Source organism: Symphalangus syndactylus, chromosome 5 (genome assembly GCF_028878055.3).
Source record: "Symphalangus syndactylus isolate Jambi chromosome 5, NHGRI_mSymSyn1-v2.1_pri, whole genome shotgun sequence".
In the NCBI taxonomy this organism is placed as follows: Eukaryota; Metazoa; Chordata; class Mammalia; order Primates; family Hylobatidae; genus Symphalangus; species Symphalangus syndactylus.
Window position 1 is genome coordinate 97,735,494 of NC_072427.2, and position 16,719 is coordinate 97,752,212.

The 16,719-nt window shown below is 48.4% G+C and overlaps 1 protein-coding gene and 1 pseudogene across 8 annotated transcripts in view; both read right to left on the reverse strand.

Annotated features, from left to right (window-relative positions):
• Window positions 1-16,719, reverse strand: part of EVA1C (eva-1 homolog C) — a 117,653-nt gene that overhangs the window by 60,254 nt on the left and 40,680 nt on the right. For 6 of the 8 annotated variants that reach the window (XR_010120794.1, XM_055279491.2, XM_055279490.2 and 3 more), the window contains exons 2-3: window positions 8,008-8,204; window positions 3,804-3,927 (exon numbers count right to left, since the gene is read on the reverse strand). The exons of 1 other annotated variant lie outside the window; for it this stretch is intronic. Coding sequence is in view for 6 of the 7 variants with exons in the window: in XM_055279491.2 (XP_055135466.1) it covers window positions 3,804-3,927; window positions 8,008-8,204 (321 nt within the window). In the remaining variant the exon portion in view is untranslated. Of the gene's footprint in view, window positions 1-3,803; window positions 3,928-8,007; window positions 8,205-10,149; window positions 10,401-16,719 lie in introns of those variants that run through there. One more of the 8 variants, XM_063639345.1, reaches the window with a different exon arrangement.
• On the reverse strand, window positions 5,262-6,185 carry LOC129482927 (histone demethylase UTY-like; annotated as a pseudogene).

Consider the following 16,719-nt stretch of genomic DNA (forward strand, 5'->3'; position numbering starts at 1 on the left):
AATTGTGATTTTTGCCATTAAAAGCAATGGGCAAGCCGGGCGCGGTGGCTCACGCTTGTAATCCCAGCACTTTGGGAGGCCGAGGCGGGCGGATCACGAGGTCAGGAGATGGAGACCACGGTGAAACCCCGTCTCTACTAAAAATACAAAAAAAATTAGCCGGGCGTGGTGGCGGGCGCCTGTAGTCCCAGCTACTCGGAGAGGCTGAGGCAGGAGAATGGCGTGAACCCAGGAGGCGGAGCTTGCGGTGAGCCAAGATCGCGCCACTGCACTCCAGCCTGGGCGACAGAGCGAGACTCTGTCTCAAAAAAAAAAAAAAAAAAAAAAAAAAAAAAAAAAAAAAAAGCAATGGGCAAAAACCGCGATTATTTTTGCACCAACCTACAAATGAGAGGGTTATGTGAGTCATTCTGCTTCTCTTCGATACAATAGTCACAAAAGCACATCACTGCTGAGACCTGAGACAGCTCGGTCGGGGAGACCCTAACCCAGCAGCGCTAGAGGAATTGAAGACACACACAGAGAAATATAAAAGTGTGGAGTGGGAAATCAGGGGTCTCACAGCCTCTAGAGCTGAGAGCCTCCAACAGAGATTTACCCACATAAATCATCACAGCAAGCCAGTGATAAGCATTGTTTCTATAGATTATAGATTAACTAAAACTATTCCTTATGGGAAATGAAGGGATGGGCCGAAATAGAGGGATGGGCTCTGGCTAGTTACCTGCAGCAGGAGCATGTCCTTAAGGCACAGATCACTCATGCTACTGTTTGTGGTTTAAGAATTCCTTTCAGTGGTTTTCCACTCTGGGTGGGCCAGGTGTTCCTTGCCCTCATTCCGGTAAACCCACAACTTTCCAGCATGGGCATCATGGCCATCACGAACATGTCACAGTGTTGCAGAGATTTTCTTTATGGCCAGTTTTGGGGCCAGTTTATGGCCAGATTTTGGGGGGCCTGTTCCCAACACATCACCAGCCACCTTTCAAAGGTGGGCAGAGGAAGGATCTGCCGCGATGGGAGTATTTTATTACTGACATTGCATACAATTGCCAGTGCACAGTGCTGTTGAAATGTAGATAGTCACTTTTATTTATTTTTATTCTTTCTTTCTTTATTTAGTAAATAAATCTCACCCTGTTATATAGGTTGGAGTGCAGTGGTGAGCTCATAGCTCACTGTAACCTCAAACTCCTGGGCTCAAGCAATCCTCCCGCTTCAGCCTCCCAAGTGGCTAGGACTGCAGGTGCCTGCCACGATGCTCTGCTAATTTTTTTTTTTTTTTTTTTAGAGATAGGGGTCTCACTATGTTACCCAGGCTAGTCTCTAATTACTGGCCTCAAATGATTCTCCTGCCTTGGCCTCCCAAAATTCTGAAATGACAGGCATAACTATATCCTTTAGTCATCCATATCTTTAGCAGAGTGACTTGAATCAGCTTATTGAAATAATAGCTACCAACTGCTGAGCTCAACTCCATGGTCCTGGCTAGCATGTTACATACAACACTGTGTTTTCACAGTCTTATAACAGCCCTATGCAGAAGAGACATAATCCCATGTTACAACTGAGTCCTAGAAAGTGTCCCTACACTGCCCAACACACAGCAGATACACAGCAGAAAGAAATATGAACCCAGAACTGCCTAAATCCAAGCCTCGCTGAAACCCACGTTTCCTGAAAGGATGCAATTTAGGAGGCGAGGTTTTGAGGAAGGAAGCATAGTGCACATTAGGGAAAAGAGGGTTCCAGTGATCCTTGCTGGTAAAATAGCTTTCCGTAAAGACAAACAAATAAACCCAATCAGCAGCATTTGCCAATTTCCCTGGTGTAAATATTCCCACCGTGGCAGATTCCACAGAACACAGGCAGAGCTGGTAAGACATGTGCATAACCGGCTCTCATCATAAGAACTGGCTCCGCACACCACAGGGTGCAGCAGTGCAGCCTTTGGACAGTCACAGTGTGCTGCCCAGACTGGAACTGGGAAGTGAGGAGAAGAGCCTCAGGAGGTGTGAGAGATGCAGAAAGAGAGGCAGGAAGGTGTGGAGACAATCTCACTTCCACCTCCTAAACGGCAGTGCTCAGGTTTCTGGTGTTCAGGTTACACAGGGGCTCTGCCTCTCATCTGCTCTCTATGGGGCAGCCAGAGGGGCCTTATGACTTCATCACAGCACCTTCCCTGCTTAAATGCTGCCCTATAGATAGAGCCCCAACTCCTTCTTTGGCTCTGAGGACTCAGGATCCCTACTCTGGCTCCCCAGCTGGTGCTCTCTCCTGCTGTCTTGGTGCTGTGCTCCTACCCTGTGACTGGCTGTGCCAATGCACCTGCAACCCCCAGCCACAGGCTTCTGTATGGAGCACTCTTTCTGCGCCCTCCATCCCTGCAGTTCTCAGCTCCATCATCACTTGCTCCAAAAAGACTCCACTGAACCCCCAGTCGAGGCCAATTCCTCCTATGAGGCTGGGCACGGTGGTTCATGCCTGTGATCCTAGCACTTTGGGAGGCCAAGGCGGGCAGATCACTTGAGGCCAGGAGTTCAAGACCAGCCTGGCCAACATGGTGAAACCCTGTCTCTACTAAAAATACAAAAATTAGCCAGGTGTGGTGGTGCCTGCCTATAATCCCAGCTACTCAGGAGGCTGAGGCAGGAGAACCGCTTGAACCCGGGAGGCAAAGGTTGTGGTGAGCCGAGATTGTACACTGCACTCCAGCCTGGGCAACAAGAGCAAAACTCTGTCTCAAAAAAAAAAAAAATGCTTAACTTCTCATTTTTTGATTAAACACACTGCTATCGTTTCTTTGCAACAAGGTGTGCAAGAACCTCTAATGCCACAGTGACCTATGATTTATCTCAGGCAGGCTCTTGGCGCCTGGAAGTGTGACCCACTCACGGAAGATGGATTATTTTTGGCCATCACAAAGCTGATGCGTGTTAGAAATGGCAAAAGTCAATGGAGGCCGGGCACGGTGGCTCACGCTTGTAATCCCAGCACTTTGGGAGGCCGAGGCGGGCGGATCATGAGGTCAGGAGATCGAGACCACGGTGAAACCCCGTCTCTACTAAAAATACAAAAAAATTAGCCGGGCGTGGTGGCGGGCGCCTGTAGTCCCAGCTACTCGGAGTGGCTGAGGCAGGAGAATGGCGTGAACCCGGGAGGCGGAGCTTGCAGTGAGCCGAGATTGTGCCACTGCACTCCAGCCTGGGCGACAGAGCGAGACTCCGTCTCAAAAAAAAAAAAATAGTCAATGGAGAAAAGAACAAGAATCAGAATAAAAGAGATTTCTCCAGCCATATCCCCTCTCATTCTCCTGGGGAGCAAGGAGCCCCTGCCGTGGGTGAGGGTGGGAGGAGCCGGTTCTTAAAGATCTGAAGCAGTGGGTGCAGGTGGCAAGTGGGCCACTGGGCCTCAAGGAAAAACAGGCAGCCCCTCAATCTCAGCACAAGACACCTCTGAAAAGCAGAACCAGCTCCTCACTTTGAGGAATAGCAATTGCAGTCTCTCACCACCCCTGAGAGTTGTAGCATCAGTACAACTGAGTTTTACATATTGGAAAGGATTTTTAAAATTCAGGCGTTTGTAAGAAAATGAAGGCATGTGCAGACTCACACAAAATCTCTCTCTCTCTTTCTCTCTCTTTCTTTCTCTGTCTCTAAAAAACTGGGTAGGATGGAGCCCAATGTTTCTATTAATGAGTTTCAAAGTTGGACAAATGCCAACGGGCAGAGAATTTTGACCAGGAGTGTGAAGGAAATGAGAACCACACCCCAAACACACTGTCCCCCTCCGAAGTTACTTACTAGGTTGGCATTTAAAGGAGACCAGGAGGTATTTACTGCTTCCTGGACAAAGGTCAGGTCCAAAAACACGGCTATTGACCAGGAGGTGGCAGGCCCGCTGGTTCTGGCATTCGTCCAGCACCTTCTAGAAGGAGAGGGTAGAAAAGGGACAGGCTTGAAAACTGCTCACAGTGACTGCCAGACCCGAACCTGGGCTGCTCTGGGCTCTGCAAAGGGAAGGACGCCTCCCGACCTGGCCAAGCTGTGTCTAAGGCCGAAGAGCATACACGTGGGTCATTGGGTTAGCTCCCTGTCTCCCTGCTCTTTCCCCTGAAAAGAAACCTGATCCAATAGTGCCAGGCTCCCGGGAAAACTAACCTCTGATCCACCACTACTGGTGCGGCTGCTGACACTTTCAGCAAAGACACTGACTGCCGAGGCCCCAGGGGGTGCAAGCGAGGTCAGAGTACTTTCAGATATTGGGGTGTAGGGGACTTCAAGGTCCCCTTCGAGTGGGGTCCCCTAGCTTTAAGCTGAGAGAGCTGTCACCATCAGGATTCATAGTCCCGGCCTTTCATCCTTAAACAGCCCCGCACAGGACACAGGAGAGCTGTGCATCGGGGAGCCCTTGGGGACCCAAACCCTTTCCAGCTTACGAACCATCCACAGGCCAAAAAATAAAAATTACAAAGCTGATTCCCACCGTCATCAGACTCAAGAGGATGGGACCCACTTCTCCCTCAGGGAGCAGTTTTCTTAGTGGAATATTCAGACTTTCTGTTGAGCGTTGAGAGTAAAGTCTTTCCTTCACATCTCAATCTCTCTCTCTCTCCTGATTTTTGCAGGCAGCTCCTTCGTTTTTAAGGCATCTGCTCTGTGGAAGCTCACAGAACGCCCTCCGCCAGGTCCTGTTAAGGCTCAGCTTTTTGCTGCTGTTCTCTGGGTCCTCGTTCCCAAATGGAACAAGTCTTGCCTGTGATAAACACAGAGGTCCTGAACTTGGGTCTGGTTAAAACAAAAAGGACATCAAGTACAGTTAAAAAAAAAAAAAGTTCCCAAGAATCTGCTTATTACTTTAGGTCTGAATTTAGTGCAGACACATGAGCCTCTCTGAGTCACTACGTTCTCACAGTAGCTCGTGGAATATCTCCGTGAAGAATGCTGGCCCTGCCAGGTATCCCCCGTTCTCTCAGGGGCCCAGCAGATGTGTCTCAATCAGGAAAAAATACCCGAGAAGCCCCTCAGACACCAGAAGGTGCAGCTTTCAGATGACTGCATGTGGCATGGCCAAAGGTCATGGTGAAATGACTCGGCCCACAGATGTCACCGGAGGGCTCCGCTGTTACAACCACAGAGCAGACCCCAGGGCAGGGCTATTTCCAAATTATGTCATGAGCTGGAAAATGCAGAGAGGGGGACTTCCTGTTGACAGTCAAGGGATGGATCAGCTGTGGTCTCCTGTGTGGACATCTCCCCATGTTAAGCAACCTCCCTCTGAGGAAGCACCTTGCCTGGGCTCCGAGTGCAGCTTAAAAGACACGAAAGAAGGCTGGGCGCAGTGGCTCACGCCTGTAATCCCAGCATTTTGGGGGGCCAAGGTGGGCAGATCACCTGAGGTCAGGAGTTCAAGACCAGCCTGACTAACATAGTGAAACCCTGTCTCTACTAAAAGTACAAAAATTAGCCAGGCGTGGTGGTGGGCGCCTGTGATTCCAGCTACTTGGGAGGCTGAGGCAGGGGAATTGCTTGAACCTGGGAGGCAGAGGTTGCGGTGAGCCGAGATTGCACCATTGCACTCCAGCCTGAGCAACAAGAGCGAAACTCCGTCTCAAACAAACAAACAAAAAAGACACAAAAGTAAAGGACTTCTTGACCTCTGGTTGAAAGAGTAGCGCATGGGGATGTTTCTGGCAAACAAACCCTCCCAACAACATCAGAACTGTGTTCACAAATGCTAACCTGTCGGCCTGGTTATAGGACATCCTCTTCCCCCAGGGGTATCTGGCAGAGGCAGGTACCCGTGGAATGGTGCAGGTGGTGCCCATGCTCTAGTGTATGCCAAGAGTTCCTACTTTTACAAAGTAGCCACTTTTAAAAAATGTTGGTACTGGCCAACATTCCTTTCATGCACCCAGGAGGGCAGCAGGTAGCCTGGGATCCAAGGATGGATGGCCAGGGCAGGTGGCTGAGAAATGAGGGTAGGTCAAGAGGGATGTAGCTCCTGGGATGGCGCCCAATAGAGAGAATTAGGGGTAGGGTGGTTGCTATGGCTGGAATGTTTATCCCCCCAAAAACTCACATTGAAATGTAATTGCTGCTGTAACAGTAACAGTATTAACAGGTGGAGTCTTTAAGAGGTGATTAGACCATCAGGCCTCCACCCTCACGAATGGATTAATACTGTTTTTTTTTTTTGTTTGTTTGTTTGTTTTTTCTCAGGAGTAGTTTGTTAGAGTGGCACTAGGGTTGTTATAAAAGGCAAGTTGGCCCTCTCTCCTTCTCTTGCCCCTTCCATTCTTCTGCCACATGAGTACCAGCGTTCTCCAACCCCCTAGAGGATGTAGTGTTCAAGGAGCCATCCTGGAAGTAGAGACACCAAACCTGTGGCACCTTGCTCTTGGACTTCCTGACCTTCAGAACAGTGAGAAATCAATGTCAGTTCCTTATGAATTACCCAGGCTCAGGTATGCTGTTATAGCAGCACAAAAAGGACTAAGACAGTGGAGCACACAGGGAAAGCAACTTCTTGTCTCCTGAAGAAACATGTTGTCTCTCCTCAAGGTATAGAAACCATGTCACGGGGAGTCATTCAAACACATTCATTTTGGCTACTCAATTGGTGTGTTTCACCAGTCACCTAAATAACCAGATACTACCATGCTTGCAGTGGAAGCAAGGGATGGTGTGAGAAATAGAAAAATTCTTACATTATCACATTAGTTTTGCATCTCCTGTTTGGGCCTTAGGGAGAGCTACACAGCATTAAAGCTACTCTTATTTCTCCTTAGTTCTAGCAAATTTATCTTTATCCGTATTTCCTATGGTCGACAAAATCAAACAGACTTCCAATTTTCCACCTGCTCTAAACTCCCTGCTTTAAATGTATTCATATGGAACTTGGGAGGCATAAAAAAAAATCCAAGGCCAAGTGACTCAGTAATCCTGGTCAACTAGTTATATATGTTAGGGGCCAGGGATGGTGAAGTAGAAGTTGCTCAGATGATTGAAAGCCATGCACAGTCTAAAACCATCATTGAAATATTAGTTTGACCTTCTCGTATACCAAATCTTTCCCTAAATATGCCAACCACAAAAAGAATGACTTAAACCACACCTCTTCCAGTTCCTGGTACTATCTAGTAGAAGGAAGGAGTCAGTAAAGGCTGCCTAAAATAGCTCCAAGCAAGAATGACATGATTATCTACAACTGAAGAAGCAAATTATTAAAAAGCACCAGGCAGTTACTGATATTACTGATATTTCCTTCCTTGAATACATTTTCTTTTTTTTTTGAGATGGAGTCTCACTCTGTTGCCCAGGCTAGAGTGCAGTGGCACGATCTCAGCTTACTGCAACCTCTGCCTCCTGGGTTCAAGTGATTCTTCTGCCTCAGCCTCCCAAGTAGCTGGGACTACAGGTGCGTGCCACCATGCCTGGCTAATTTTGTATTATTAGTAGAGATGGGGTTTCACCATATTGGCCAGGCTGGTCTTGAACTCCTGACCTCGTGATCCACCCACCTCGGCCTCCCAAAGTTCTGGGATTACAGGCATGAGCCACCGCGCCCGGCCCTTTGAGTATATTTTCTAAGAAGTTGGTCATGACTTCAGATGTCTGCCTCAAAGAGATACTTGTGGTTTCCATCAAAGAACCCACCTTCCCTTTCTACAGGAGTATTTATGGGAGATGTGGGCCTGGGGGTTGGAATCCATCCTGGTTGTACTTTGCTATACTGAAGTGAGGAGTAAACCTACAAATAAATTCATATTGAAGTGTACAAAGGGGGCTCTACAATAGGTAGGAATTCTATTTCGTTTTGTTGGGTAACAAATCCTTTGAGAAGCAAATAATAGCTCACCTACAAAATTGGTGATCTATATAAATTGGGATTTTTCATGGATCAGTTTTGCTTGGATTGAACTATATAATCACAAATATACCCAGAGAGAGAGAAAGAGTGTGTGTTGAAACTGTATCATCTTAACATGTCTACAAAAGGCAATACCTGGAAGGTGGTGGCTGCCACACAGGTTAAGCTGTCTTCCCTCTGGGAGGCAGGCTTCTGGGAACTACACATTTGGTAATCTTGCCCATAAAATGCCGATTGGACACTTATCGTAGAATGCCGAGGGCACTGTAGATTCAAATAGTCCCCATCACAGGCATAGGTGGTGTGGTTTTGCAGGAGTTTGGTTAGGTAACCTGGAAAATATTCAGTCGAGTTACAAGAGGCCCAGGAACCCACCACTTCTCCATGGGTTTGGGGACAGGAGGACGTTGGTTCCCCTGGGGAAGGGCTGTTCAGTCAACAACATGTGGGGTGGGGCCTCCCTAGCAGCTCTGGTGCAGAGGTCACCAAACCAGGCCCAGAGGTGGGGCACAGGACCCAATGTCAGCTTTCATGTTGATATAGAAAGGGGGGTAGGGGAGTGCTGGGTAGAGAAGTGGGGGGTCCCTGGCGAGGGCTCCACCCTCAGGCTTGTGCCCATGGACCTTAGTGAGAACAGGCACTCCTGTTTTCATGTCCAAATGTCTTTCCAAGACTACTCTGGCCTGCCATGACCCCATCCTGTGCCCATAAAAAGCCCAAGACCCTAGTGGGCACAGACACAAGTGGCTGGACGTCTAGAGGAGCAGAGAAGCAGAAGAGCACACCGACAGACACCAGCAGATGCTGGCAGGCTTTCGACAGCGGGGCGATGTGGAATTCAGTCGGGGGCCATCGGAGGAGAGTCTGGCTGCTGGGCAGCCGGACTCTAGGCGAAGACCACCTTCCCACTCCATCCCCCTTCTGGCTCCCCATCCATCTGAGAGCCACCTCCTCCACTCAATAAAACTTTGCACTCATTCTCCAAATCCATGTGCGATCTGATTTTTCGAGTACACTAGGGCAAGAACCCAGGATACAGAAAGCCCTCTGTCTTTGTGATAAGGCAGAGGGCCTAATTGAGCTGATTTACACAAGCCGCCTGCAGACGGCAAAACTGAAGGAGACCACTGTAACACATGCCCACTGGGGCTTCGGGAGCTGTAAACACCCAATTCTACATGCTGCTGTGGGGTCGGAGCCCAAAAACGCTCTCCACAACCTGCCCATCTGCACGCTCCCTCTAGGGGTTTGAGCAGCAGGGTACTGAGAAGAGAGCCATGCCCCTGTCGCATGCCCTGCAAGGGGGATAAGGGAACTCTTCCTGTTTCAATGTCTGGGTCAGAAACCTTGGTCTGGGATGGCCCACTGAATGGTTTGGAGGGCTCTTTCCCCTTCAGGAAGCACTAAGGTATTGGCCAGGAGCCAAGGAGTCATGAAGCACCTTTATAAACCAGGAAAAAAACCGGGGTGAGTGTCCCCTGGATGTGTGGATGCCCATTCTGAGGGAGGCTTTCATTTGCTCATCTCCCACTAGTGAGGCCATGCCTTATTGGGATGAGAGGATGCAATTTCATTTCAAGAAATCACGCTTGGCTCTGTCTTGCTGCTGGAGAGGAAAGACAGGCAGGGTGCCCTGTGCAGAGAAGGGGCCTGCTCTGAGGGCGTGGTGCAGGGAGGTGATGGTGGGGCTCTGCTGTGGGTTGAATGATGTCCCCTCAAATTCACGTTCGTCAGGAACCTCAGAATGTGACATTTGGAAATAGGGTGGTTGCAGATGTAATGAATTAAGTTGGTGACATACTGGAGTAAGGTGGGCCCTTAACACCATATGACTGGTGTCCTTATAAGAAGAAAAGAAGAGACACGGGGAAGACAGCCATGTGCAGCTGGAAAGATGCATCTGAAGCCAAGGAATACCGAGCATTGCCGGCCACCACCCAAAGCTGGAAAAGGCCAGGAAGGATTCTTCCCTAGAACCTTCGAAGGCAGCACAGCCCTGCCAACACCTGGATTCAGACTCTGGCCTCCAGAACTGTGAGAGGATGAATTTCTGGTGTTTTCAGCCACCCAAGCTTAGGAAATGGGTTGCAGCAGACTGGGAATAAGACAGGCCGCCAGTCAGCCTCCGTGGGATTCCCAGGCAGCTTGCAGGGGCCACACTGGGCCCTGGGCTCTGAGAAGCTCTGAGGCGCAGCAGGCGCAGGGGCCTAAACTATTTCTCAGCAAGGAGGAAGGAAGGTTCATCCAGAATGTAGATCCCCTTCCTCCTTCTCACACCTCACGAGGTCACAGCGAGGCGGCTGGGAGGAGAGCCAGGGACTTTTCACTGAGGTGTGTGGGAGACAGCTTGGCAGTCCTTGGCCTCTGAAGGGAGGAGGTGGCGTGAAGGAGGGCAGCTTCGGAACTTCCCAATTCCTGCTCGATGACCTGTGTGTAAAGTATTCCTGTTTAGGTTTCAAAATCCTCTCAGAAACATAATTCTCGGAAAACCCAGGCGCCCAATCCAGCTCCCTGGCTTTCCCTGAAATCTGAAGTCAAAGGGGCTGAGCCAGCCTACCCTGGGGTCCTCACACCCACCAGTCCAGAGTGCTCTCTAGAGGAAGGCTACAGACGCTTCCTGGCAAGCTCATCCAGACGTTAGCTGTCTTACTGAAACTCCTTTTTTCACCCTTGAAAACCACTGGAAGAATGGCCAAGAACCCAGCTATCCTGAGTAAGTTCACTTAGAGAAGCAAAATCTAACATGAGTGGCAAAATGGACATTGGCACCAGGAGTGTGGGTCAGAGTCCTGCCCCTTGGAACTACATCATCGCTTGCACATTGTACCCCCAGGCACCAAGAGACCAGGCCGAGACCCCTCAGTGGCCCTGGGCCTCTGGTCAGTGTCTTCCCCCCTGGCACACAGGCAGGCCCTCATAAAACAATGAGTACTGAAAGTTCCAGCCTTCTTGGTGGGTTCTGAGCACCCTGTCGTGAGCCACACCCTGCCCCAGGGAACTCAGGGTCACCCTGATGCTACCCCTAGGCCAGTGCCCCTTCTGAAGTGCCTCAGGCTGGCACCCCTATACTTAGATCTCTTCAGCCTCCTCATGAAAACCTTCTTGTCCATCACCCCAGCATTCCCCGGACTGTGCTAAATGAGCAGCTGACCACACATCAAATCAATTTTCAGAGTTTGCCATTGGTTTAATATTCATGGCTTATCCAAAAGATCTTGTCACTGTAGCTAGATGAAAAAAAAATGACAAGGCTCCGGGGAAGCAGAGCCACAAGATAGAAGATACCTGGGTCCCAGGTTCATGAAGAGAGGAGCTGCCTGCTTCACAGACTGTCACATGAGTGGGAATGAAACTTTGGCTGCGTTTAGACCATTACCTTTCTTCACTCTGTCACATAGTCTATCCCCGCTAAACAGAACTTGACCTCCGCCAGACCATTTACATCAAGACCTGTACGTGCAGTGCAGTGGCCTGAGCCTCCAACCCATGCCCCACCTATCCAACTGGCCTTATCATATTCTTATTCTGAGAGTGGTATTGTGGGGGCAGAAGCTCAGTGCATAGAATTGACTAATGCCAGATCCTTCAGGTGCTTTGCACTTTGAAGTATATCAGTCCTAGCACATTCCAAGTACAAAGAAGACACCTCAGCAGTACAACCTGCCCTACACTCAGTTCAATTCCTTCTTCAAAAACCTAGGCCCGGCCAGGCGTGGTGGCTCACACCTGTAATCCCAACACTGTGGGAGGCTGAAGCGGGCAGATCACCTGAGGTCAGGAGTTCGAGACCAGCCTGGCCAACATGGTGAAATTCTATCTCTACTAAAAATGCAAAAAAATTAGCCAGGTGTGGTGGCACGCCCCTGTAATCCCAGCTACTCTGGAGGCTGAGGTGGGAGAATTGCTTGAACGCTGGAGACAGAGGCTGCAGTGAGCCGAGATCGTGCCACTGCACTCCAGCTGGAGAAACAGAGAGAAACCCCATCTCAAACAAACAAACAAACAAAGCTAGGCCCACATCCCGACAATGGAATGTTATTTAGCACTAAAATGAAATGAGCTATCAAACCACAAAAAGACATGGAGAAACCTTTAATGCATATTCCTAAGTGAAACAAGCCAATCTGAAAAGGCTGCGCACTGTATGATTCCAACTATGTGACATTCTGGATAAAGCAAAACAATGGAGACAGCGAAAATATCCATGATTGCCAGAGGTCAGGAGAAAGGAGGAATGAATTGGTGGAACACAGAGGATTTTTAGGGCAGTGAAACTACTCTGTGTAATACTACAGTGGTGGATCCACGTCATTGTCCATATGTCCAAACCCATGCAATGTACACCACCAAGAGTGAGCGCTCATGTAAACTATGGACTCTGGGTGATAGTGATATGTCAATGTAGGTTTATTGATTATGACAAATATCGCACTCAGGTTTGATATTGCTAGTGGGGGAAGCTGCGCATGTGTGTGTGTGTTTGGCAGGTGGGAGTAGAGGTTGATGAAAACTCTGCACTTTTTGCTCCATTTTTCTTTCTTTTCTTTTCTCTTTCTTTCCTTTTCCTTCCTTCCTTCCTTCCTTCCTTCCTTCCTTCCTTCCTTCCTTTCCTTCCTTCCTTCCTTCCTTGCTTCCTTCCTTCCTTGCTTCCCTCCCTCCCTCCCTCTCTCTTTCTTTTCTTTCTTTCTTTCTCTTTCTTTCTCTCTTTCTCTCTTTCTTTCTCCTTTCTTTTTTTCTTTCTTTGTCACCCAGGCTGGAATACAGTGGTAAGATCTCAGCCCACTGCAACCTCCACCTCCCAGGTTCAAGCAATTCTCCTGCCTCAGCCTCCCAAGTAGCTAGGATTACAGGCATGCACCACCATGCCCGGCTAATTTTTTTGTATTTTTAGTAGAGATGGGGTTTCATCATGTTGGTTAGGCTGGTCTCAAACTCCTAACCTCGTGATCTGCCTGCCTCGGCCTCTCAAAGTGCTGGGATTACAGGTGTAAGCCACAGCGCCTGGCCTCTGCTCCATTTTTCTATGAACCTAGAACTTCTCTAACACATTAAGTCTATTTAAAAGGAAAAAAACAATCCCTATCCCCTTGGCCCCAGGAGAGCATTACCTATGGGAGGAGAGGAGCTAGCGTTAGGGAGGGGAGAACGAGGAGCTCGGGTGAGCTGGCCATGCCCTGTTCCTTGATCTGGTGGTGGGCATGTGCTTTACTTTGTGAAAGCTCACCCAGTTATCCACTTTGGATATGTAAACAAAAATGTTTAAGAAAACTTCACCTGCAGTTATCTGACCTACACTTTTAAACAATAAAGAAAGCCTAGGCGCCGTGGAGACTTGGGTAACTCGTGGAGCAAGGGGGTGCGGAATGCCTTCTGTAGCCAGCCTCAGTCGCACGAGGATGGGCTGCTGGGTGACAGCAGGACAGGCTCATGAGGACCAGCCATCGCCCAAATGCTCTGGTCCTCCAGGGTGCCCGCCCATGCCCCATTCTGTTTGGTCCACAGTGCCAAAAGGTCAGGAAGAAGGACAATTAGAACAACCCCATGGTTTCAGCAACATGGAAGCCATCAAGAACCATTTTGAAACCATATGGGATGGGGGGTGGGGACAGAAGCTTGTTTGGAAAAGGTTGAAAAGTGAGTGGAGGGGCCAGGCACGGTGGCTCACGCTTATAATCCCAGCACTTTGGGGGGCTGAGGCAGGCGGATCACCTGAGATTGAGAGTTCAAGACCAGCCTGACTAACATGGAAAAATCCTGTCTCTGCTAAAAATACAAAATTAGCCGGGCGTGGTGACAGGCGCTTGTAATCCCAGTTACTCGGGAGGCTGAAGGAGGTGAATCACTTGAATCTGGGAGGCAGAGGTTGCAGTGAGCTGAGATTGCGCCATTGCATGCCAGCCTAGGCAACAAGAGCAAAACTCCATCTCAAAAAAAAAAAAAAAAAAAAGAAAGAAAGAAGAAAAGTGAGTGGAAGTTAAGAAAGTCAAAGATGGTCCATGTGGTAGGCAGAATAACAGCCCCTAAAGATGTCCACAGGCCTTAATCCCCAGGATCAGTGATTATGTTCCCAGACATTCATGGTAAAAGGGACTTGGCAGATGTGATTAAGTTCTCAAAAAAAAAGAGAAACATAGCTGTAAGAACTGATGTTCAGGGAGAGATTTTTAAATAATTGTGATTGAGTTAAAGTGAAAGAGGCTTGTGCATATATGTATGTGTACAGATAAATACATATGCAGATGACCCTTAGATCATATGTATTAGATTTCTTTCTTTTTTTTCCCCCCCTGAGATGGAGTCTCCCTTTGTCACCCAGGCTGGAGTGCAGTGGCACGATTTTGGTTGACTGCAACCTCCACCTCCCTGGTTCAAGGAGTTCTCCTGCCTCAGCCTCCAGAGTAGCTGGGACTACAGGTGCCCACCACCATGCCTGGCTAATTTTTGTTTTTGGCCAGGCTGGTCTGGAACTTCTGACCTCAAGTGATCCACCCACCTCAGCCTCCCAAAGTGCTGGGATTACAGGTGTGAGCCACTGCACCAGGCTCATATGTATTAGATTTCTTACCGTGGGTTATGGTCTGACAAGTTCGAAGGGCGACATTGTCAAGAGACGGCTCAAAATGATGAACTGCGGGCTCCAAGCTAAATATAAGAAAGGAAATGAGCAAAGAAGAGGGGAGGGGCCCAAGGGACCAGAGATCCTGATGAGGACCAGCAAGATCAGAGTGAGGGAATCACACAGCAGGCTGGAAAGGCAGGAGGCTGTGCCCACGAGTTGTTTGAGGAGTGATTTCAAGGTGGATTTGCAGGTTATGGAAATGTCCAGGAGTGGCCATGGAAGGAGGTAGAAGAGGTTGGTGGAGAAGGTTGCTGGAAACAAGGATGCCAGGACTGAGAGTGAAGATGCCCTGTGGACCAGGCATCTCCCAGGATGAAGGTAGGAAGTGGGGTTGAGCAGGAGCCAGCTGCCAAGGTTGTCCTTAAACAAAAGGCAGATGACAGATGAGCTGCTCCCAATCTCACGCCCTTTCCAGCATGCTGCTTTCCAGGTAGGCAAGCTCATGCATTCCAGTGTGCTGGGCAGAGTCATGCCACTGAACTTCCCACACCTTGGTTTCTAGGCTGGTTGAAGAGACATCCTTTTTAAAGAACAACTACTAATGCAGCTGTTTATTAATGATTCCCTCCTAGTCAAATTAGCCATCATGTTGGATCAGTCAAAACTGGTTTATTTCTTAATAGTTTCAGCCAGAGCTTTTACAATCTAACTGTATTTGTGGGCAAGTATTTGCTATCCTGGAAGATGGCAGTTGTGCACACTCTGTTAAGAAATCAGTCCTGGAATCCAGTAGAGCCTGGAGATGCTCTGTTGATCCTTGTTAAACTGGTGAGGAGAGGAAATGGGAGGATGTAGATTCTTTTTTTTTTTTCCTGTCACCCAGGCTGGAGCACAATGGCACGATCTTGGCTCACTGCGACCTCTGCCTCCCAGGTTCACGCAATTCTCCTGCCTCAGCCTCCCGAGTAGCTGGGACTACAGGTGAGTGCCACCATGCCTGGCTATTTTTTTTATTTTTAGTAGAGACGGGGTTTCACCATGTTGGCCAGGCTGGTCTCAAACTCCTGACCTCAGGTGATCCTCCCGCCTCGGCCTCCCAAAGTGCTAGGATCACAAGCATGAGCCACCAAGACCAGCCGGATGTAGACTCTTTTTTATCAGCTTCACATTGCTCAGGGATCTTGGTACAGCTCATGTGTAACTCCAAGCTACTCTTCCCTGTTGAATCGTCCCACTGTGTATCAGCAGAAACTCCTACAGCTACTGCCATGGCTAAAACCTTCCTCAAAGGAGTATCCTGAAAGGCTTGGGTTGAGCAAATCTTAGAACAGCTTAGACCAAAGTTCTTAGGTTTTCATTTGTTGAATACAGATGAACCCGTAAGAGTGGCAGGAGCTCTCCTCTGTCTTCTGAAAGACACAGGGAAGTCCTTCTTGGGATCGTCATCCTCTATCATATTTACAAGGAAAATCCACTAATATTCAAATAATCCAGTGACTATAGAAAGACCAGTGTGAGAGGAAAATAAATCTTGGGGCCCCATACTTACTAAGCCAAAGGGAACAGTCAAGCTGGGAACTGGGTCGCACAAACCTGCCTCCCATTTGGTTCCTAACTAAGATGGCTACAAAGATAAAAAGCTGCATACATCGCTCACCTTTTGCCTACAAGGAGATTCCTTGCAGGCCCCAAGATCTTTACTTGAGAACAGTTCTGTTGAATTTCACCCTGGCAATGTCAATTGATAGCTTATCCACAGATGCAGGACGGGAAAGGAGAGAACTCAAAGTCATCCTTCTGCTCGCCTGAGACAAATGTGTATCTGCCCTATTGTTTACATTATCTTATGTAAAATTGCAGATTCCCTTAGCCAGACAAGTGACAGCATGAATGACTATTTCCTCTACTCACACTCATATGAAAATTGTATATTCCCCAATATCCATCCTTTCCCCTTTAAATATTGAAGCCCTTAAAATTATCTTTGGAGAAAGGCATAGACCTGTCTCCCTGGTGGGTGTCCTTAACTTTGGCAAATAAACCCCCTAAAATGATTACAACTTGCCGCGGTCATTTTCATTGATTTATACCAGAATGATGTAAATAACTGATTTTCAAAGAATCATGGTATGTGTCCCAAAGTGTTCTACAGTAGTGTGATATTGTGAAATATATATTTGATCTTTCACGTGTTTCCTTCCATACAACTCCTAAAACCCTTAGAATCTCCAAAGTGATGTGTTTTGGTATGCTAATAAATTGACTGATGGCTGGCAGCCCCTAGCTAG